The 23587-nt window shown below is 39.9% G+C and overlaps 2 protein-coding genes across 3 annotated transcripts; one reads left to right on the forward strand and one right to left on the reverse strand.

The window, feature by feature from the left end:
• Positions 1 to 1090: 1090 nt before the first annotated feature.
• LOC135499528 (protein PTHB1-like) lies at positions 1091 to 23134 on the reverse strand. Of its 2 annotated transcripts, XM_064790336.1 has the most exons (12): positions 22903 to 23134; positions 22214 to 22270; positions 21557 to 21659; positions 21093 to 21197; positions 20502 to 20642; positions 5634 to 5729; positions 5134 to 5306; positions 4769 to 4921; positions 4142 to 4324; positions 3678 to 3879; positions 3184 to 3477; positions 1091 to 2876 (listed from the first exon to the last, which is right to left on the reverse strand). In XM_064790336.1, exons 3-12 carry the CDS (start codon positions 21654 to 21656, stop codon positions 2704 to 2706), a joined length of 1620 nt encoding a protein of 539 aa, XP_064646406.1. In that variant the 5' UTR covers positions 21657 to 21659; positions 22214 to 22270; positions 22903 to 23134; the 3' UTR covers positions 1091 to 2703. The 2 variants fall into 2 exon arrangements, with proteins under 2 accessions (XP_064646406.1, XP_064646405.1); XM_064790335.1 differs by lacking the exon at positions 22903 to 23134 and having other exon boundaries at positions 22214 to 22456.
• Positions 8621 to 14923, forward strand: LOC135499907 (uncharacterized). Its single transcript, XM_064790944.1, has 2 exons — positions 8621 to 11729; positions 11820 to 14923. Exons 1-2 carry the CDS (start codon positions 8621 to 8623, stop codon positions 14921 to 14923), a joined length of 6213 nt encoding a protein of 2070 aa, XP_064647014.1.
• Positions 23135 to 23587: the final 453 nt, after the last annotated feature.

Raw genomic sequence — 23587 nt, forward strand, 5'->3', positions numbered from 1 at the left:
GGATGAGGCAAGATGAGAGGAAGGCGAGTTAGGAAGAAGGCCAATTGGAACAAAGGCGAGATAAGACGATGGCGAAATCGTAGAAGGCGAATTGAGAAAAGGCAAGTTAGGAGAAGGCTAAATGGGAGAAGGCAAAATTGGATAAGGCGAATAAGGTTAAGGCAAAATGGGCAGACACCGATCGGCTAGTTTCCCGCTCGCTTCGTTGCCATGGAGTCCCCGGTCACGGGTTCCTCGAATCGTTCGTTGATTTGCGAGACAAGACCACAATTGATTTTTTAATCCTTTTAGCAGTTAAATTGTCAATGTTTGACTTGTGAAACTGAAATTCGGATATGATATACGGGTTAGTCTTGCGAGTAACTGGTGCGATTTAAATTGGTGATTGACCACGGAAATTTTTTTATAATCGACAAATTAGACAGACTTTGATATTTCCACTCTTTTCAGCCAACTGGCAGGAAAAACTCAAAACACGCCCCCTATTACCCAATTAGCAAAATTCGAAATTAATTTTTTCATCAAATAATTTCTTTATATCTGTAGACTTGCCACAACAAATATTTTTTCAATACCTCCCAAATATGTACTTGAGAGTTAAAAACATGCACTCGTCTAATTGATAAGCCTCGACCCTCCAACCTATGAATATTCATTAGTGGTCTTGTCTCTTGCTAGTCTCAGTACTGGCGGGGCTGCCATTCTCGCACATGTTACTGTGGGCTGGGACGGCCCCAAGATGGACAAACGATCGGCAATGGCTAGAGCTGACTCAATATGACTAAAAGTGACAGCCACTTGGCTAAAAAGTGGCTAGGAGGAAAAAATTCACAGAGCCAAGCCTGACTGAGGTACCTCAGGAACCAGAGACTTCAGCATTAGGATCCTACTTGCCATTGAGGCCACTCATGTATCTGCAGGTTGTAGTACCTGATACAGTACATCCCAATATGCTTTTCTTGACAGTATCATCGACTGTATCAAGAACACCTTCAAGGCCCATGGCTTCTCTAAATGTTCAGCAGGGTCCTTATGCTGTCTTGAGTGCATCATAATTATCACACAAAGACATTACATCTTATTCCAAGATCAATTTTATTCACAGGACATTGTGTAGATACCGGTACATAATTTTTTCACAGAGTGCGCGTTTTGAATAGATGTGGACAGTTTTCTAAGTAAACTGCACTGCTAAGACCAAATACCGTTAAGTCAGATGATAACCTATATTGTAGTTGATAACAAACTAACCCAAATCTACATGTAAACAGTACATGATAGACTAATGTAGCACAACTTCTTTACTCAACCACACAATCAAACAGATTTCACAAGAAGTTTATCCACAAATAAAGATTGTCAAAATAAAACTATTTGAGAGGGAACTGTCTTTTGAGGACGGAACTTATTTCTAAAAGTGGATATCTTCCAAATCGCTGAAACAGAAGACTAACATAGTTTTTTCACATAATTAAGTACAGCCCTTTTTAAAATCATTGTCCCTTTAGCAGATGGATGTCACTATAGTTACTTAACAACAACATATTCACAATCACATTATAAACAACAAGAATCCAACAGATGTGCTCTAACGGTAATGTACAAGCATAGTATTAAGAACAACGCGATTCAAGTAATGGCCTCCTATGAACTTGATACATCTCTTACCCAATAAGACTGAGTTTTCATACGTCAGAAGAGCAGGCATTACACCACTGAAACTGCACTGACTGTCTCGTACAGAAGTATGTATGAAGAATGTATGTCAGAATGTATATCAGCCTAACAAGAATGTACAAAAACTTACAGAAGAATGGACACAGAAGAACAAAGGCCTCTACTAAGTCATGAAAAATGAAGACAAAGAAATGTATTTAGGAAAACTTGGAGTATCGCTACTTCAAGTAAGGTACACAGTTTTTTCTGATTTTTAGGACCCCTGGTATGCAAAAACATGTAATAACACGTCTCCACAAAAGTGCTCCTCCCTATCATAAGCCAACCCGGTACAGACTAGAAGTATGGGCCCTTAGCCTCAGCAGCATATTGAAGTTCAACATGCTAATTCAGGGCCTTCACAGATCTTTTCATATCAGCCCTGAATCAGCCTATTCAACAAAACATTCTGTTAAAGTTTAAATGTTTCAAGAATTGAGCACTGAATGAGGAATTGTTTATACACATTAGCGTAGTCCTGGACATCCAGTGGCGATCAGAAACAGAATCTGAATTGCACTGCAACACTCTCAAGCCTTGGGAGGTTCATTTCACTGCCGACAGATATCTGTAAGAGCCTAATATCTGTACCAGGATGAGCAGACAAGGCCTAACTTTATGATGAATGGATTAATAACTGGACGGAATAAGTATTGGAATCTCTTTTTAAAACATCATTAAAGCAAAGCACTGTCATGGGTATAAACACTGCAAAAAGGTTTGACAAATTTCAAGGTGAAAACGTCCTGTCACAAAGCTTAAAGCTGACACATCATGGGCAGGGAAAGTAACTGGATGTTGTTTTTAACACTTGCGTTTGTGTACCCCCCCCCCAAAGGTACAAAACCACCCAGGTTACTGTGGAGACCTACTTTCAGGCGCCTCCCCTTTTGTGAGTAGAGTAAAGTTTTTCACCTGTCCCATTGCAGCAACTGCCCTCCAAACGGTGGCCGTCAGCTTGTAACATTCAAATCAACCCCCTCATTTCTATAAAGAGTACAGTTTCTCTCCTGTCCCATGGCCACTGCCATTTATTAACGTATTTTCGTCTTCGTACGGCGGTGGTGAGCTCTGATACGGCGGGGGCTGTTCTGAATTCAAGTCATCCAGGTCCGGCACGTTATTTCGGATCTTCTGCTGTTTTTGTAGTTCTCGGAATCCTGGGGAAAATGATAGGATGTTATTTTGGTTTTCAAAGTTTACTGTGTTGGAAATACAAGCTGCAAGGAAAGTCTTTTTGAAAAATTGAATAAAAAATATCTTTAATGCCACCCAATCAACCTTTAGGCTTGATTTTCATTTCAGTTGTTTTCAAACTGTAGATCTGAGGCAAATTTGATAATTCATTTTTTACTACATGAACTTTCAAAATTGGCCAAAGAGCATCTGTTTATAACTATACAGCAATGAGGTGCGGGGTTAATTTGGCACCAAGGATGAGCACCTGGTAGAAAGAAAAGCACTAACCATCTCCAAGCCGGTTGCCACCAGGTATCGGAGGCAGGTTTCCAAGATCTAATAACCCATCACTCGGCCCTGCAAGCGGTGAAACCTCCTCCTCCTCCGCTGGTTTTTTCTTCTTTGGCTTCTTATTCCGTGGACTTTTTATTTTGCCAAATTTGCTTCCGATCGGGACGGCCGCTTCGCCCAAGTTTGTGCCATCGTCAACGATGTCGTCTGATAGCATCGGTTGGGTTTTCTTCTTCCTCGGCAGGTTTTTGTCCGCTTGGAGGATCGGAGCCGGCCCAGGTAGGCTGGTGTCTGTAACAAAATGATAACAAACTTCATCGTGGTTGCCCCGCAATAGATTTTTCATTTCTTTATGAATACTATAAACATCAAGTTTCAGCAAATTCGCTAGCATGATAACTGCACCACAGCATAGTATACCACTTCATGTCTATTTTCTTGAGCCACCAATAACCACGAATGGCATTTCCCTCATACAACTTAACACTTACCGATGTCCTGCGGAAGGCCTTCAATGACCAGCTTGGCACCCTTGCTAAGTTTATCACAGAGTAGCGCGATATGCTTCTTAAGTTTTTGCGTATCTTTCGGCGGGGTGAGAGGGGATGGATTGATGGCTTGGTCTTTGGAGTTCTTGGCGAGGCAGGTCCGCAGCAGATGTGTGATCGCACAGTCGACCATCTCTTCCCAGCCCTTGAGAACAATCAAGTTTAGAGTAGGTTAGATTAACTCTACCATACCAGTATAAACCAGGTACTTGCACTACATACTACTGGCACAAAGTGATCCATTCTGCAAAATTTTCCTCAAGTTTTCTCGTGCTAGAAACTTTACAATGTAACTTTTCCTAAGCCGAATTGGGATCCAGGCCACCTGCTCTACATGTATACCTGGTGTGCCCAGGGGAACGGAACACTCCCAAATCCGCAGTGGTGAACAGGTTAAGGACGCGTACCTGGTCTTCAGAATCGTTAACCTGCGGACACAGACTGCTCTGCAGCACGTAGAACTCCTTATCGGACATGTTGGTCCACAATAGTATCAGTAGATTAAGAAGGTAGGTGGCAGCACTGAGAGAGCTCGAGACCCTGCCAAGGTTACGCACGTTTTCCTCTGCGGCATCTGCGAGGGCTAGGAGCTGAAAAAACAGACGGACCACAAAACTATTTAGTTCTCATACATTGGTAAGTACATTTTCAAGTCCAATTGGACAGACTTGATGTTACAATTGCAGTCACAAGTACTTCAAGACAACTGTTCAGAGATAGATGCCAACACTGCCTGCAGTGGATTACCAAGATTTTTAAAAACAAAACTATAAGTACTTTCCAGCATTTTGCAAGTGACCTTCATTATTTCGAATGGATTTTTGAAGCAAACTTTCCGTAGATCCAGAGAAATCCTAGGTTGGCAGCCCTGACTGTCGCTGGCATAGGTCAGCGCAAAGGAATGCTGGGGAATGGAGGGGCTGCAGAGATACAAGAGTTCACCCTCGAGCAACAAAGTGGCCAAGAAATGGAGGCTTGAACCTACCACCCACAGATTCTGAGCAAGAGACCAGAAGCATCACACCCATTTTTACCTGTCTGTAAGTACCATCCAGTAATGTATCCAAATTCGACAACGGTGTAGGCGTTTTATCTTTGAATCTGGTCAGCAGTCTGCGTTGAATGGCACGGAACTGGGATGCCCTCTGGGCAAGAAGGTCCTTGTACTTATTTTGATTTGAACGCACCTACAAGTAAGAATACAAAATAGAAACTCTTATAAAACTGTCAAAGTCCTCTAGGTGCACTGTAGATTGGTGAAGCGACTGATTTTTTAACCGAGTATGAATGCACAGTGCTTGAGAGCACGTGAAGGAGCATACATTTGTTAAAACTGTAGAAATACACATGTTTCTCTTGATAGGCACAAATCTGTTCCCCCTCCAAATTTATCACTTACTTCAAAATGTTGCTCCAGGACCTCAAAATATTCATGCAGCGGCAGTGCACCGCTAAAGGATGCCTGGAATCCATCTTGGTTTTTACCCTTAAAGTAACCGCTCAGTCGGTTGACGAGCTCGTTGGCGAGAAGCCACATTGGTTCGAAGCTGTCACACTGAAGACGGTAGCGCTCTGAGAACAGAAAAGTTTATGATTTGATGACAGTTTTGGGGAGAACTTTATGACTGTTCTGTTGATTGCAGGTTATTGCACAGGAAAGTTTGAAAGATCACAGCAGAATCATCTGAACATCGCTTCTGTCTTACTGTTGCTTTTTCATTTCTGTTTTGGCTCAAAAAGGCAATCTAAACGAGTTTAATTTGAATTCCAATGTTTTTACTGAAGACTCCATATCATCAGGAGAAGAAGATAATTACAACTGGTGGGAAATTCCATTATCCTGCATTGGAGTGGAAATGGAAATGTCATGGCCTACATATTATTATTCACAGATCTTACGTGATGTCTTTGATGCCAACATTGTGACCACAGGACCCCCATAGTACTGGAACCCCAAGGCATTGCCGGGACCATCAGCATAGTCACCAAGAAGATCTGAAAATACAATCAATACACCTTGTTGTTACTTTTAACACAACTAATTTCTTGTGCGATTTGAATTTAAACTAGTGCACTGGCACCATACACTTTTTTTGCCCTCCAGTTGTCTAAGAGTAATAAATAGACAGACCAGTAAACTATGTCCAGAAATGAGTGGTCATAAGATAAAAAAAATAACTATGATATCACTCTAGGCCATGGGACAAATCTCAAACTTGTTATCACTGACAATATTGACTTGATAAGGCTCATTATTCAAAACACCTACCCAGCTTACAATGGTTCCTAAAAGATTGCCTTTTTAGGTCATGGTTTAGTTCTAGATTCGGTATCCGACAAATATTTAAGACGGGCGTAGCCAGGGCGCACTAGCAAAACTGACTACAGCTGACATCAAGTTAGGTGTAATAATAGAACAGGTTTGCCTTTAGTTGGATTTTGTTCTAGTAGTTTGTGCCTTGATAAGCACACAATAACCGGATTTATCAACAGAAACATTGGTTGAGTATACAAATTCTTCGGTGTGTGACTTATCTGATATACAAGCTTGCAGATTTGCCAATGGATGGAAATAACGCATTTGTTATCTCAGCCTCATGTGCGAACAGGAAGGAGTTCACGGTGTAGTCCAACATACCAGTGTTAAAAGTTAAATCACTTTCTTTGGTCACATTTGAGGAAGCTATGCAAAACAAATACTTTTCAATGGATCTTCCATGGAGAGTTGGCAACATGTATGCACATTTTGAAGCATAACGCTATGAAATATAAGTTTTCATATCAAAACTCAAGGCACTTGATGACATTAGAATATACCTTCCATAGTTTGTGAATAGAGACTCACGACACCATCTCAAAGGATCCTCGGAAAAAGGTAAGAATTTTTTCTCCAGCTGTTACAGTAAAGATCAAAGTTTTGCCAAGAGGTGTGACAAGGTCACCAAAGCTGGTTATGCTTGAAATTATGTGAAAAACGTTATTTGCAATAAACTATGTTAACACAATGTACACGCAATGTACACAAATTTTATTCGTGTACAAAACCCTGTAACTGAAGATGATCTTTGGATTGCCGACAGTGGTGACCCCTGTGGCAGTCTGAAAAAATCATAGAGATGGGAGATCACCAGTGCCCATATGTAAACTAATACCTTCTCTGCAGAGCACACGCCATCTTATTATTTGTTCTACTATCTGACAGTCAGGGATGGTGCCTTTGTTTCTTTTCAGTGTTAAATATTGGCCATAATACTCGAGGAGGTTCATCCAGCGATCCCCACAGCTTGGTCTTTAGCTCTACTGCCTCTGGCCAACTCTTTAGTCATGGCAGGGAAGTCAAGAAATCCTGCAGTATGTGGCTGAAATTTGGATGGCACTCCCGTACAGTAGGTCAAGTCTTTTTTGAGTAGGCTCATCACCTCTGTTTCCAGTTAAGAGAAATAAAAGGTTCCATTCTCTCTAGGAATCTGAGAGTATTCAATATACTAGCATATACCCATGGAGCGAGCAAAGTTGAAATGTAATATACATTAGTTAAATGGGCACGATGATTGAGCTACATTAAATTTCTAACGTTACTGAAGTTTTATTAAAGGTTAAACACGAAATTAACTGCATTTAGGGACTTATTGCTGCTATCTACATGCAACCCCCAATAGATTGATTGGAGTACGCTATTTTGCACAATGCATTGAGACCAGTGACAGCAGGTCCTGTTCCAAATAAGGCCCTCACATATTAGGCATGGCTGTAATTTGCCTGACGCCAATCGAAGCAATCATAATGGTGCATTGCACCATGGTCTTGGCCAGCCTCTCCTCTTCTTCCTTTCTCAGTTTTTTTAGGTCGAAAAATTACTCACTATCAGGTTGTTCACTCATTACAGGAATAGTCACAGACCAACCGGTTGATACAAGAACTATAGCGGTTTGATGATGGAGGAGACACAAGCAAAAACTGCCGACCAACGACTGTTCGATGCAGTAGATGAAGGGAACTTGAAAGGTGTTAAACACGCAATCACCGCTGGTGGGGATGTGAACCAGAAAGACAAAGATGGTAAGCTACTTGTGCAAATAGCTATCGAAAACCTTATTCAAGCACTAAAAGGCCAAGACCAGGCTACAACTCAAGATGCAAAGAAAGCAATTGTAATAGAATTAGTAGAGCATCATGCCTATGTCAATGAACAGGGTGTATATGATATAACTGCGTTAGGATATTTGCTAGCACTGCATAAATTAAATTCATTATACAATGATAGGCAAAAACTGATTCTGCTTGATGTTGTAAGAGTGTTGTTAAATAATGGTGCTGATGTCAACATCAAGGATATTGGTGGTCAATCTCCTTGGCACAGAGCAGCTAAGACCCCTTCCATTGAACTTCTGCAGTTATTTTTTGAGCACCAGTCTGATGTAAATGTCAGGGGTACAGGTGATCAAACTGCACTTCATACTGCTGATGACACAGACATTGTTAGATTATTGTTAGAAAACAAGGCTGATGTCAATGCTGCAGACAAAGCAGGCAGTAGTCCACTCTCGCATGCAGCACAGAGAGGTAACATTGATGTAGTCAGATTATTGATAGAAAGCAAGGCTGATGTCAATGCTACAGACAAAGCAGGCAGAAGTCCACTCTCGTATGCGGCAGGAAGAGGTGACATTGATGTAGTCAGATTATTGATAGAAAACAAGGCTGATGTCAATGCTATAGACAATAAAGGCAGAAGTCCACTCTCGTATGCGGCAGGGAGAGGTAACATTGATGTAGTCAGATTATTGATAGAAAACAAGGCTGATGTCAATGCTATAGACAATGAAGGCAGAAGTCCACTCTCGTATGCGGCAGGAAGAGGTAACACTGATGTAGTCAGATTATTGATGGAAAACAAGGCTGATGTCCATGCTACAGACAATGTAGGCATAAGTCCACTCTCGTATGCGGTAGAGAGAGGTTACATTGGTGTAGTCAGATTATTGATAGAAAACAAGGCTGATGTCAATGCTATGGTCAATAAAGGCAGAAGTCCACTCTGGTATGCGGCAGGGAGAGGTAAAATTGATGTAGTCAGATTATTGATAGAAAACAAGGCTGATGTCCATGCTACAGACAATAAAGGCAGAAGTCTACTCTGGGACGTGGCAGGGAGAGGTAACATTGATGTAGTCAGATTATTGATAGAAAATAAGGCTGATGTTCATGCTATAGACAATGAAGGCAAAAGTCCACTCTTGCATGCGGTAGAGAGAGGTAACATTGATGTTGTCAGATTATTGTTAGAAAACAAGGCTGATGTCAGTGCTACAGACTATGAGGGCAGAAGTCCACTCTCGTATGCGGCATGGGAATGTTACATTGATGTAGTCAGATTATTGATAGAAAACAAGGCTGATGTCCATGCTACAGACAATGTAGGCAGAAGTCCACTCTCGTATGCGGTACAGAGAGGTAACATTATTGTAGTCAGATTATTGATAGAAAACAAGGCTGATGTCAATGCTACAGACTATGAGGGCAGACGTCCACTCTCGTATGCGGCATGGGAATGTTACATTGATGTAGTCAGATTATTGATAGAAAACAAGGCTGATGTCAATGCTACAGACGTTTATGGCAGAGGTCCACTCTGGTATGCGGCAGGGAGAGGTTACATTGATGTAGTCAGATTATTGATAGAAAACAAGGCTGATGTCAATGCTACAGACAATGAAGGCAGAAGTCCACTCTGGTATGCGGCACAGGGAGGTAACATTGGTGTAGCCAGATTATTGATAGAAAACAAGGCTGATGTCAATGCTACAGACAAACTAGGCAGAGGTCCACTCTCGTGTGCGGTAGAGAGAGGTAACATTGATGTAGTCAGATTATTGATAGAAAACAAGGCTGATGTCAATGCTACAGACAATGAAGGCAGAGGTCCACTCTGGTATGCGGCAGGGAGAGGCAACATTGAAGTAGTCAGATTATTGATAGAAAACAAGGCTGATGTCGATGTTACAGACAATGAAGGCAGAAGTCCACTCTTGCATGCGGCACAGAGAGGTCACATTGCTGTAGTCAGATTATTGATAGAAAACAAGGCTGATGTCGATGCTACAGACAATGAAGGCAGAGGTCCACTCTTGTATATGTTAGAGAGAGGTAACATTGATGTAGTCAGATTATTGATAGAAAGCAAGGCTGATGTCAATGCTACAGACAAACTAGGCAGAGGTCCACTCTCGTGTGCGGTAGACAGAGGTAACATTGATGTAGTCAGATTATTGATAGAAAACAACGCTGATGTCAATGCTACAGACGATAAAGGCAGAAGTCCACTCTTGTGCGTGGCAGAGGGAGGTCACATTGATGTAGTCAGATTATTGATAGAAAACAACGCTGATGTCAATGCTACAGACGATAAAGGCAGAAGTCCACTCTTGTGCGTGGCAGAGGGAGGTCACATTGATGTAGTCAGATTATTGATAGAAAACAACGCTGATGTCAATGCTACAGACGATAAAGGCAGAAGTCCACTCTTGTGTGTGGCAGAGGGAGGTCACACTGATGTAGTCAGCTTATTGATAGAAAACAACACTGATGTCAATGCTACAGACGATAAAGGCAGAAGTCCACTCTCGTATGCGGTCAAGGGAGGTTACATTAATGTAGTCAGATTATTGATAGAAAACAAGGCTGATGTCAATGCTACAGACGATAAAGGCAGAAGTCCACTCTTGTGCGTGGCAGAGGGAGGTCACATTGATGTAGTCAGATTATTGATAGAAAACAACGCTGATGTCAATGCTACAGACGATAAAGGCAGAAGTCCACTCTTGTGCGTGGCAGTTGGAGGTCACATTGATGTAGTCAGATTATTGATAGAAAACAACGCTGATGTCAATGCTACAGACGATGAAGGCAGAAGTCCACTCTTGTGTGTGGCAGAGGGACGTCACACTGATGTAGTCAGCTTATTGATAGAAAACAAGGCTGATGTCAATGCTACAGACGATAAAGGCAGAAGTCCACTCTCGTATGCGGTCAAGAGAGGTTACATTAATGTAGTCAGATTATTGATAGAAAACAAGGCTGATGTCAATGCTACAGACGATAAAGGCAGAAGTCCACTGTCGTATGCGGCAAGGGAATGTAACATTGATAGAGTCAGATTATTGATAGAAAACAAGGCTGATGTCAATGCAACAGACAATAAAGGCAGAAGTCCACTCTCGTATGCGGCACGGAGAGGTAACATTGATGTAGTCAGATTATTGATAGAAAACAAGGCTTATGTCAATGCTACACACAATGAAGGCAGAAGTCCACTCTCCAATGCGGTAAAGGGAGGTAACATTGATGTAGTCAGATTATTGATAGAAAACAAGGCTGATGTCAATGCTACAGACAATAAAGGCAGAAGTCCACTCTCCAATGCGGTAGAGGGAGGTAACATTGATGTAGTCAGGTTATTGATAGAAAACAAGGCTTATGTCAATGCTACACACAATGAAGGCAGAAGTCCACTCTCGTATGCGGTACTGAGAGGTTACATTGATGTAGTCAGATTATTGATAGAAAACAAGGCTGATGTCCATGCTACAGACGATGAAGGCAGAAGTCCACTCTGGTATGCGGCATGGAGAGGTTACATTGATGTAGTCAGATTATTGATAGAAAACAAGGCTGATGTCAATGCTACAGACAATGAAGGCAGAAGTCCACTCTCGTATGCGTTACAGGGAGGCGACATTGATGTCGTCAGATTATTGATAGAAAACAAAGCTGATGTCAATGCTACAGACAAAGTAGGCAGAAGTTCACTCTCGTATGCGGCATGGGAATGTTACATTGATGTAGTCAGATTATTGATAGAAAACAAGGCTGATGTCAATGCTACAGACAAAGTAGGCAGAAGTTCACTCTCGTATGCGGCATGGGAATGTTACATTGATGTAGTCAGATTATTGATAGAAAACAAGGCTGATGTCAATGCTACAGACGATGAAGGCAGAAGTCCACTCTCGTATGCGGCAAGGAGAGGTAACATTGATGTAGTCAGATTATTGATAGAAAACAAGGCTGATGTCAATGCTACAGACAATGAAGGCAGAAGTCCACTCTCGTATGCGGCACAAGGAGGTCACATTGATGTAGTCAGATTATTGATAAAAAACAAGGCTGATGTCCATGCTACAGACAATGAAGGCAGAAGTCCACTGTCGTATGCGGCACGGAGAGGTGACATTGATGTAGTCAGATTATTGATAGAAAACAAGGCTGATGTCAAAGCTACAGACAAAAAAGGCAGTAGTCCACTCTCGTATGCGGTAGAGGGAGGTAACATTGATGTAGTCAGATTATTGATAGAAAACAAGGCTGATGTCCATGCTACAGACAATGAAGGCAGAAGTCCACTCTCGTATGCGGCAAGGGGAGGTAACATTGATTTAGCCAGATTATTGGTAGAAAACAAGGCTGATGTCAATGCTACAGACAATGAAGGCAGAAGTCCACTCGTGTATGCGGCACAGGGAGGTAACATTGATTTAGCCAGATTATTGGTAGAAAACAAGGCTGATGTCAATGCTACAGACAATGAAGGCAGAAGTCCACTCTGGTATGCGGCACGGCGATGGAACACTGATTTAGGCAGATTATTGGTAGAAAACAAGGCTGATGTCAATGCTACAGACAATGAAGGCAGAAGTCCACTCTGGTTTGCGGCACGGCGATGGAACATTGATTTAGCCAGATTATTGGTAGAAAACAAGGCTGATGTCAATGCTACAGACAATGAAGGCAGAAGTCCACTCTTGGATGCGGCACAAGGAGGTCACATTGATTTAGCCAGATTATTGATAAAAAACAAAGCTGATGTCAATGCTACAGCCGATGAAGGCAGAAGTCCACTCTTGTATGCGGCACGGAGAGGTCACATTAATGTAGTCAGATTATTGATAAAAAACAAGGCTGATGTCAATGCTACAGACAATGAAGGCAGAAGTCCACTCTCGTATGCGGCACAAGGAGGTCACATTGATGTAGTCAGATTATTGATAAAAAACAAGGCTGATGTCCATGCTACAGACAATGAAGGCAGAAGTCCACTGTCGTATGCGGCACGGAGAGGTGACATTGATGTAGTCAGATTATTGATAGAAAACAAGGCTGATGTCAAAGCTACAGACAATGAAGGCAGAAGTCCACTCTCGTATGCGGCACAGGGAGGTGACATTGATGTAGTCAGACTATTGATAGATAACAAGGCTGATATCAATGCTACAGACAGCGGAGGTCTCAAGCCACTTTATTTTGCAATACACAACAACAAAGAAGTATTTGATGAACTGCTTAGATGTGGGGAAGAAATTGATGGCTCAGATCAAAGAGGTCTAAATATCCTACACATTGGATTAGCGAGTGTCAGTGAGAGCTTATTGTATGTTCTTGAGGATACAGATGATTCACATGATACACATGAGCCAAGGCAGAAGGAGAAAACTGTCAATGCTCCTGGAAGTTACGACAGGACAATGCTTCATGTCGCTGCAACCCTTGGGCTCACTAAACACATGTCAGTCTTGCTCCAATATCGTGGAATAAATGTGAATGCCCGTGACATCTTCGGCATGACCTGTCTTCATTATGCAACAATAATAGGAAATGAAGACATAATCTGTAACCTTCTCAAGGCAGGGGCCGATATTGGAGCACTGGATACTGCAGGGAGGTCTGTTTTGCATATTGCAGCAATCTATGGACATTGCAAATTGATAGAAACTTTCACTCAAATTCAAAATGACTTGCTTCAAGCAAGAGACAACCAAGGACGGAATTGCCTACACTATGCTGTGATCTACAGAAGAGATGAAGTAGTAAAACTACTTCTCAATGATCAGCCAGATTCTCAAATTAATTCTAGCGAGGACAATAAGGGAAAGAAGCCAATAGACTATCTGTACAAATTTGAGGAAAACACTTTGATACGGAAACTGTTCGGCAATCAATCTCCAGTTATCAAAATTGTCAACGAATACACTGACTTTTCATGCCACAAGAGTGAAACAAATCTCTTAGAGGTATCAAAACAGTGTGGTATCGGCTCTGTCAAGAGAATTTCAGGTTTTGATCTGACTACTTTTGCAAAACAAATCCAAACAAAAGTTGAGGAGGTGATCCGTGAAGCTATACCAGAGTCTGTTGATGTTATAGTCATTGGTTGTGGAAGTTCCTTTGAAGGTTCAAAAGTTGGACTTCCAGATGAACTAGATTTCATGGTCAAACTATATTCAGTTTATAACCAAAAACTGAAAAAGGAGGGCTATGGAGAGATGGCAAGAGATAAAGAAAAGACTATACAACTGAACATAGACAATACACCATATGGTATATGGCTGTGGAATAGACTGATGATCTACTGGAGTGAACATCAGCGTCAAAAGGAAGGTGAACATCAAAGAACTGATCATGAACCCCAGTTTCAGATGCCATTGCCTCCGGTGCGACACCCTGATCACACTACTTGTACAACCTGGATCTGGTTATATAGTGACAGTATGTTCAAGGATTTGGCAGTTTCAATAGATTTCGTCCCTGCTATTGAAATCGAGGATTATGACGAGGAGAGATGCTTTATTGTTCCAAAAATACCACACAAAGAGAGCATCATCTCTAAAACTTTCACCACAGAGGAACTGAACCAACTTGGTCGCATATCCCATCCAACGCAGGAGGTTGAGCTCCTACTCGACTTGGACCAACACTTGATGGATGTGTTCATAACAGCAAAGAGCCTACGAAAACCTGAGGTTTGTGGATTCAAGATGAAGAATGACAAAGATGAGACAGTTCCAATGGGCGAGTACATCACCAGCTACAGACTGAAAACTTCATTTATGCATTTGATAAAAGTGTTTAGATATTCAAAGATGTCACTTGGCAAAATGGTGCTGATAGTCTATGAATATCTAGAGAAATGCCTCCAAAGGGGCGACCTACCATCGTTTTCTAAAGATACATGGGGAAGACCAGTGAATGTGCTGGAAGGATCCAGGTTGAGTAAGGAACGTAGCATTCTGGCAGCAACGAAAATGACAGAATTTGTAAGGCGTTTGTATGAAAGAGATTACTCATCAGTTAAAGACTTGGATTTAAAAGAGGAGCAACTTGCAAGAAGAGAGTTTAGGTACATTTTCAGATAGGAAGACAGAATGACCATGATGACTGGAGCCTGTCAGATTTCAATGGAAGACAGAATGACAATGATGACCGGAGCCTGTCAGATTGGATGTTTGACTAGAAAGAGAGCATCTTTACATTTTGAGGGTATCAGTACAGAGGTATACCTTGACATCAGAAGGACTCAATCCATTCAAAACTGCATCAGAGGGCATATGAAACAGGTACATAGTAACTCATATTGGCCTACGGAGGTCAAGTCAGAGGTTCCAGCTTTACTTGCCCCCCAGTTTATAGTAGATTAGAACAGGCAAAATGTGCAAACCTGTACTCTACACTGTACATCAGCTGATCAAAGCTTCCAACCTCTGCTGTATGAAGAAGATCTTATTAACTATCGATTATCCAACCCATGACTCTTGGTATTTATACACTTAGAGCGTCTTACCCAAGTGTAAGAAGATGATGATTGACCCAATTTAATCTGAGTATTAGCTTGTTGAAACAACATTTCAACCTGTGCTAGCGTCAGAACTATTTCTGTGAAGACGAAATAGTGCGGATATCTTACAGATCAAATCATCTTATCACAAGTGTTACTGCAAGTGTACCAACACTGTGGCAATATTTTGGAAACTTTTTTTTAATCATCAGTATTATGGGAAGCAGTAAGGAAATCGCAGCAAACCGCTTCACATCGCAAGGTGCATTTCAGCCAATCCACTAGCAACATGTTGGCACCCTTCATACAGCCGAGAGGGTGCCACAAATAATTAGACACTTGAAATTTGCCAAATGTGCAAACTTAGTCTAATGGTGACAACAGAGTGTACATGTTCACTCAGTACAATCAAAATTGGGACTTTGCTGTCTGTGTCAAGCTGTGGGCTCCATCCCAAATGCTTTTGAGGCTATCTTGACATCATTACCATATCATGACACGATATTTGAGCACAGTAGGTTTATGATACCTGAGTACAGTACAACCTCTCTACTAAGGACACCCTCGGGACAGACAAGTGTTGTCCTTAATAGAGAGGTGTCCTGATTAGAGAGGTCAAATTGAATGGAAAGAACCAATTTGGGACCAAAACTAGTGTCCTTAATAGAGAGGTGGTCCTTAATAGAGAGGTGTCCGCTAAAGGAGGTTCTACTGTATATCAGTGTCTTTTGCTTGTAACAGAAAGTAGGAATCCAATGCTAGTAGCGAGGAATATTCTATAGGAGTCCTCGACCAACTGTTCGAAACTAAGCAAATTACAAACTTGGTGTGAATTTATTAAACGTGGTGGCATTGCATTCATATCAGCCCATTAGATTCAACGTTAAGTTGAACGTAACCTAAATGTAAATGATGCTTCCTTTCTTGTGCAATTATTTTAGCCTATAAATAGCACCCTCTCTAATGATATGTTAGATGTCAATGGTGTTTCAACTCGTTGAGTAATAATAGAAATGAGTGACAAATAATTTCATGTTATGTTATGTTAAATGCTAATGATGCTGCTTTCAATTTTTCTGTAATTATAAATGTATGATAAATGTTAGACTGATAAAAATTATGATGCTTCTACTGTTGGGGAAATCACACCAGTGTATGATAAATATTCCATATTATGTTGTGTTAGACTGATATAAATGATGAAGCTTCAACTGTTTGAGTAATCATACCAGTGTATGATAAATATTTCATATTATGTTGTGTTAGACTGATACAAATGATGAAGCTTCAACTGTTTGAGTAATCATACCAGTGTATGATAAATATTCCATATTGTGTTGTGTTAGACTGATATAAATGATGAAGCTTCAACTGTTTGAGTAATCATACCACTGTATGATAAATATTCCATATTATGTTGTGTTAGACTGATATAAATGATGAAGCATCAACTGTTTGAGCAATCATACCACTGTATGATGAATATTCCATATTATGTTGTGTTAGACTGATATAAATGATGAAGCATCAACTGTTTAGGTAATCATACCAGTGTATGATAAATATTTCATGCTATGTTGTGTTAGACTGATACGAATGATGAAGCTTCAACTGTTTGAGTAATCATACCAATGTATGATAAATATTTCATGTTATGTTGTGTTAGACTGATACAAATGATGAAGCTTCAACTGTTTGAGTAATCATACCAGTGTATGATAAATATTTCATATTATGTTGTGTTAGACTGATACAAATGATGAAGCTTCAACTGTTTGAGTAATCATACCAGTGTATGATAAATATTTCATGTTATGTTGTGTTAGACTGATATAAATGATGATGCTTCTACTGTTGGAGAAATCATACCAGTGTATGATAAATATTCCATATTACGTTGTGTTAGACTGATATAAATGATGAAGCTTCAACTGTTTGAGTAATCATACCGGTGTATGATAAATATTCCATATTATGTTGTGTTAGACTTATATAAATGATGAAGCTTCAACTGTTTGAGTAATCATACCAGTGTATGATAAATATTCCATATTATGTTGTGTTAGACTGATATAAATGATGAAGCTTCAACTGTTTGAGTAATCATACCAGTGTATGATAAATATTCCATATTATGTTGTGTTAGACTGATATAAATGATGAAGCTTCAACTGTTTGAGTAATCATACCAGTGTATGATAAATATTCCATATTATGTTGTGTTAGACTGATACGAATGATGAAGCTTCAACTGTTTGAGAAATCATACCAGTGTATGATAAATATTTCATGTTATGTTGTGTTAGACTGATACAAATGATGAAGCATCAACAGTTTGAGTAATCATACCAGTGTATGATAAATATTTCCATATAATGTTGTGTTAGACTGATATAAATGATGAAGCTTCAACTGTTTGAGTAATCATACCAGTGTATGATAAATATTCCATATTATGTTGTGTTAGACTGATATAAATGATGAAGCTTCAACTGTTTGAGTAATCATACCAGTGTATGATAAATATTCCATATAATGTTGTGTTAGACTGATATAAATGATGAAGCTTCAACTGTTTGAGTAATCATACCAGTGTATGATAAATATTCCATATTATGTTGTGTTAGACTGATATAAATGATGAAGCTTGAACTGTTTGAGTAATCATACCAGTGTATGATAAATATTTCATGTTATGTTGTGTTAGACTGATACAAATGATGAACCTTCAACTGTTTGAGTAATCATAGTGTATGATAAATATTCCATGTCATGTTGTGTTAGACTGATACAAATGATGAAGCATCAACTGTTTGAGTTATCATACCAGTGTATGATAAATATTTCATGTTATGTTGTGTTAGACTGATACAAATGATGAAGCTTCAACTGTTTGAGTAATCATACCAGTGTATGATAAATATTTCATGTTATGTTGTGTTAGACTGATACAAACGATGAAGCATCAACTGTTTGAGTAATCATACCAGTGTATGATAAATATTTCATGTTATGTGGTGTTAGACTGATACAAATGATGAAGCATCAACTGTTTGAGTAATCATACCAGTGTATGATAAATATTTCATGTTATGTTGTGTTAGACTGATACAAATGATGAAGCTTCAACTGTTTGAGTAATCATACCGGTGTATGATAAATATTTCATGTTATGTTGTGTTAGACTGATACAAATGATGAAGCATCAACTGTTTGAGTAATCATACCAGTGTATGATAAATATTTCATGTTATGTTGTGTTAGACTGATACAAATGATGAAGCTTCAACTGTTTGAGTAATCATAGTGTATGATAAATATTCCATGTCATGTTGTGTTAGACTGATACAAATGATGAAGCATCAACTGTTTGAGTAATCATACCAGTGTATGATAAATATTTCATGTTATGTTGTGTTAGACTGATATAAATGATGAAGCTTCAACTGTTTGAGTAATCATAGTGTATGATAAATATTCCATGTCATGTTGTGTTAGACTGATACAAATGATGAAGCATCAACTGTTTGAGTAATCATACCAGTGTATGATAAATATTTCATGTTATGTTGTGTTAGACTGATATAAATGATGAAGCATCAACTGTTTCAGTAATCATACCAGTGTATGATAAATATTTCCATATAATGTTTTGTAAGATACCAATGAATGATCAATAATTTCATGTTTTGTTACATTAAATGTAAATGATGATGATGATGATCTTTTTGTGTAATGATATTTTGACGCGTGTAAAGTTTGTAGACTTGCCACCACAGCGGGGAAATGAATTGGTTTTGCCATGGGCTGTTTGAAATATAGAGTATATGATCCACGTAATGTCATTCCCTATTACAAGTGTAAACAATGATTTTATGCTGTTTGAATTATCATATATGTGATAAATTCTTATGCCGTTTGAGTTATGATATTGATAAGCTAGGAAGTCTTTGTGGAGACCTGTTCACAATAAAGCTTTCGTGCCTTGATACAGATCCTGGTTATCATAAGTGACAGGTGCTGCAGAAAAGGCACCATTATTATAGTCCATTGGTAAATGTTATGTCCGCATCATTTGGGGCTCTAGAGGGCGAATTACTGGTCAGATTTCTTTGAAGTTTGGTTTTTATTGGTTTTCACCTCAAAACCAAACACGATTTTTTACTTTAGTAACGATTTTTTGTATGCATTTGTGCACACTGATGTCCGCCCTGTACAGTTTATTTCTAGACCAATCTGGATGAAATATATTAAGGTTATTATTTTTTGTGTTCATCTGACATAAAATTTATGAATGGACTAGTATAGGAATTGCGTAAAAAATCAATGAAATTTCATTCCCCTGTATTAAAACAATAACTTTGCTGCTGTTTGTGTAACTGTATCAGATAAATGATCCCAAGTAGGCCTATTGTTTTACATGACCCATAAACTATAATGCCTGTGCTAAACATGCTAAATGAAATATCATATGAAATAATATTCTATGTTGCACTTATGCACATGGGAATGTTACCCTCTTTGTCTCATCAGACATGATCTGAACAGGGATCGAACTCAGAACCTCAGAGGTGATAGGCACTAGTGATAAATTTTAACAACAGTCTTATACTGCTGTGCCAATCTGTCAGCCGATATATGCCCACAAACAGAAATAGAAATACAATCCATATAAGCCTATGTATTAAATGAATGACCCTCTAAGCAACTGAACACTGACTTTCAATATTTTTTATTACGCGGAACATTTTCAATATTGTCATGGTTTATATTAAGAAACTCTGTCAAACTTTGAAAAATAAATTGTGATGTGATTAATATAGAAAAGTGTTTTTATTTCCTATGTTATTTTTATGAAATGTGATGTAATCAATGCATATGCCCCAATCACAAGCTTTGCAGGCAGAAGGGATGTCATCTGAAAACCTGAGCCCACTGTCAGATTGAATGTTGGTATATTCTCAACAGGGAAAACATCACCGAGGTCGACCAGTGGCTGATTCGGGTCATGGTCAGGACATGATCCAATCTTTCTTACCTGGGGAGAGATCATTGACGTTTATAGCCCTAGTCACAAGTTTGTAAGCAGACGGAAAGTCATCTGCCGAGCCCTGGGTTTGTTGTCTGCTGTGATCAGACAAATCATGGTCCATTCTTACCTGGGAACAGGTCATTGAGGTTGACCGGTGGTTTATTTGTATCAATGGTCACTTTGTAGTTGGCATTCTTGATCGGAGCACACGCCTTGATCACAAGTTTTGCAGGCAGACGGAAGGTTGTCTGTGAAACTCTTGGCGCACCTGAAAGTGAAATAACATCATTTAGAAATGAAAAGTTTAAGATGTAAACAGTTTTGTTGATGATGTCAACACTTGATTTGAGGAAGCCAGAGCCAGAGACAATTGGAACATTGGTTTATTTTTCACATGACCGGTAACAAATTTGGTTTATAAAACCAAACAATGCCATGTCACATCAGTTTAACATCATAAAGAGAACAAGAACAGACTGTAAGGCATCATCATCAAATTGAGCACCTGGCTGCATGTGAATTTGGTAGCCCGAGCCCTGACTTCATTGGCAACCTGACTGACAGCAAGAAGACGATGTCAACTTCTCACTGACTTCTTTTACTACAACTGATTGAGAAAATTTTCCCTGATGTTTAAGGTGGATGTATAAACTTTCTCAACCAAATTTCTCGAAGCGCTGAATGGCCTTATGGAATTTCGAGCTCTTGAAATCTTTACCAGCCATGTTCTGATAAGTAGCAGTTGCCTTGGCAACCAGATCACTTGGCAGATAGTTGTCTTTGATGTAGAAAGTCGCTGAGATTTCACATGGGGTGTTTGGACCTGCAAACGGATGGACGAACTCAGTCAATAAGAATATGCATTGAAATAAATGTCTGTTATCTGAGGAACTCGATCAGATATTCAAAGAACTGACTGAATTGTTTTCAAAACCATTTGACTAAAACAGACCGACTTTTCGACTAACCCACTTTACGACGGACACTATGATTCATGGGGTTACGCCATTGCTATGAATGTTTGGGCCTGATTACCACCCAGAAATACTGACAAATCCGTTCAGTGCAAGAAAACATAGCTAATCCATTCACTTTTTTCCAGGTTGCAATCAACAACTTTCCTAATAATTTCACATTGGTCAATATTTTTTGGAGAATATTTCACCGAAATGAATGACTTACTTATTGTGTTGAATGTAAATGAGCTCTCATTGACTGTCAGCGGTGGGGGAACATGGATGCTGACGACAACATTGGAGACGTGCGCCTTGGCTTTTATCATCACCTGAAGAGATGACGGAGACAATGATAACGGTGAGTAAATGTTAGATTTTCTATCATATCAAGTCTGCATTCAAATGGACAAGAAGGGGAATGGATGTATTGAAATGGAGTATAAAGTCCCTGATGACCATAATGGGTAAACAGGGCTCCCAAAAAAACGAACAGTCACATTATTTTCAACAACCCTTGGAGTCCAAGCACTTGTACCAGTCGATGAAGGTTCTTTCTTTAGGAAAAATGAGACCTAAGATTATGATTTGGTGCAGAAGTTATAGCTCCAGAGCCAATCTGTAAGGCGAAGTCAGGAGAAAGTTACAATTCCTCTTTCAGCTCAAAACAATCCAAACTTTGCTTCACAAAAGTGACTCTGGAGCTTAATTTTCTGGACTGAGTGCTGTACCGGCCGTATCTCAACTACTCCCCTCAAACTGGTCTAAAGTGATAGACAAGTTGGCTTTTCTTAGTTCACTCTCAAATGATTGGCGGTTTCCATGCTAAGCATTACAGCATCCCAGAGTTGTTTCTGGGACGTCAACAAAAAGTTGCATATCTTACCGTGACTGTGAGGGATGGAATCACATCTTCGTCTTGAATGATGTCACCCTGAGCTCTCTGAAACAGACGTTGCAAGATCATAGAAGAAGAAGGGTGAATACGTAGGTTAACTGTTTTCAGTTAGGCACACAACACTGAGGAAATGCAATGTCATCCCCCCTCCCCCTCCAAGGCTCTGACATCAGAGCTCAAACGTGAGCAAGAGTTGGAACGGTTTCGGGTAAATGGTCTGAAAAAGTGATTAAGAGGAGCATGAACGCGAACCATATACTATCTATCAAGACAGACAATCATTACAATGGGTGACTTTAAGTTGGTGTCGAAACCGTTATGGATTTCATCATTGTTGGTACTAAAATTCTCTTTCTTGTCATTTCGTGTCTGAAATTGAAATGATTAATTTTGTGAAGAGCTTGAACTGTGTCGTGAGTTATTATCTTGCAAATCAATGAAAACATGGAACAGGAACTCATTGTTAGATTTGAGGCATGCAAAGATCACAGAATCCCTATAACAATGAAATCATTACTTACAGTTTCAGCAAAATCACTTCAGCACCACTTTTACTTTGCCCCCAAAATGTTGTCACAAATCAAAAATCAAGCTTTGGATTCGAACCCCAGCCTACACTATTCACCAAGCTAAAAGTTTCCGAAACAAAATTTGTCAAAATATCTTGCAATACCTACTCATACTCAGTCATACTGACAGTTACAACAGTATAATAAATCTCGGAGTTGGGCGCAGAGCACTGAGGAACGCATTTCAGCTTACTCCTTTGGTCGAATGACGTGATTTTTCCACTGTGAGTTACTGTCATTGCTATCTTGCGGCTGCACCACTGAAACCAGGAATATTTGGGGATCTTCCTGAGTTTTTAAGTGTTTTTTGCTCAGATATTGGTGATTCTGTGACAACTCCATGGTAAACCACCCTGTGTTCATTTCCGAGTCAGCCGTGGATCGCGCATCTATCTGTCTTCGGTGATTTGGATTTGTGTTCGATGAGAAGTCTCGGGGAATGCGACCATCAGCAGACCTTGGGCTAACTTGACGTCTCGGGGTAGTGACAGTGGGTGTTCAAAGAAATACTCAATTGCCAACACCCGTACCAGTACAACCCATCACAGGTTCCTCGAATCGTTCGTTGATTTGCTAGTCTCAGTACTGGCGGTCTGCCATTCTCGCACATGTTACTGTGGGCTGGGACGGCCCCAAGATGGACCATCGATGGGCAATGGCTAGAGCTGACTCAATATGACAAAAAGTGACAGCCACTTGGCTAAAAAGTGGCTAGGAGGAAAAAATTCACAGAGCCAACCCTGACTGAGGTACCTCAGGAACCAGAGACATCAGCATTAGGATCCTACTTGCC

The sequence above is a fragment of the Lineus longissimus genome, chromosome 15 (assembly GCF_910592395.1).
Source record: "Lineus longissimus chromosome 15, tnLinLong1.2, whole genome shotgun sequence".
Taxonomy (NCBI): Eukaryota; Metazoa; Nemertea; class Pilidiophora; order Heteronemertea; family Lineidae; genus Lineus; species Lineus longissimus.

What these genes read in the sequence shown, in the direction of transcription:
- LOC135499907 (XM_064790944.1), top strand. Translation starts at nt 8,621, where the DNA reads ATGGAAAACAAGGCTGATGTCCATGCTACAGACAATGTAGGCATAAGT. An exon ending in CAATGCTACAGACGATGAAG is followed by an intron (nt 11,730 to 11,819) that starts GCAGAAGTCCAC and finishes TCAATGCTACAG; the next exon opens with ACAATGAAGGCAGAAGTCCA.
- LOC135499528 (XM_064790335.1), bottom strand. Translation starts at nt 22,294, where the DNA reads ATGATCTTGCAACGTCTGTTTCAGAGAGCTCAGGGTGACATCATTCAA. An exon ending in TACTTATCAGAACATGGCTG is followed by an intron (nt 20,643 to 21,092) that starts GTAAAGATTTCA and finishes TTTCACTTTCAG; the next exon opens with GTGCGCCAAGAGTTTCACAG. An exon ending in TTAACGATTCTGAAGACCAG is followed by an intron (nt 3,880 to 4,141) that starts GTACGCGTCCTT and finishes ATTGTTCTCAAG; the next exon opens with GGCTGGGAAGAGATGGTCGA.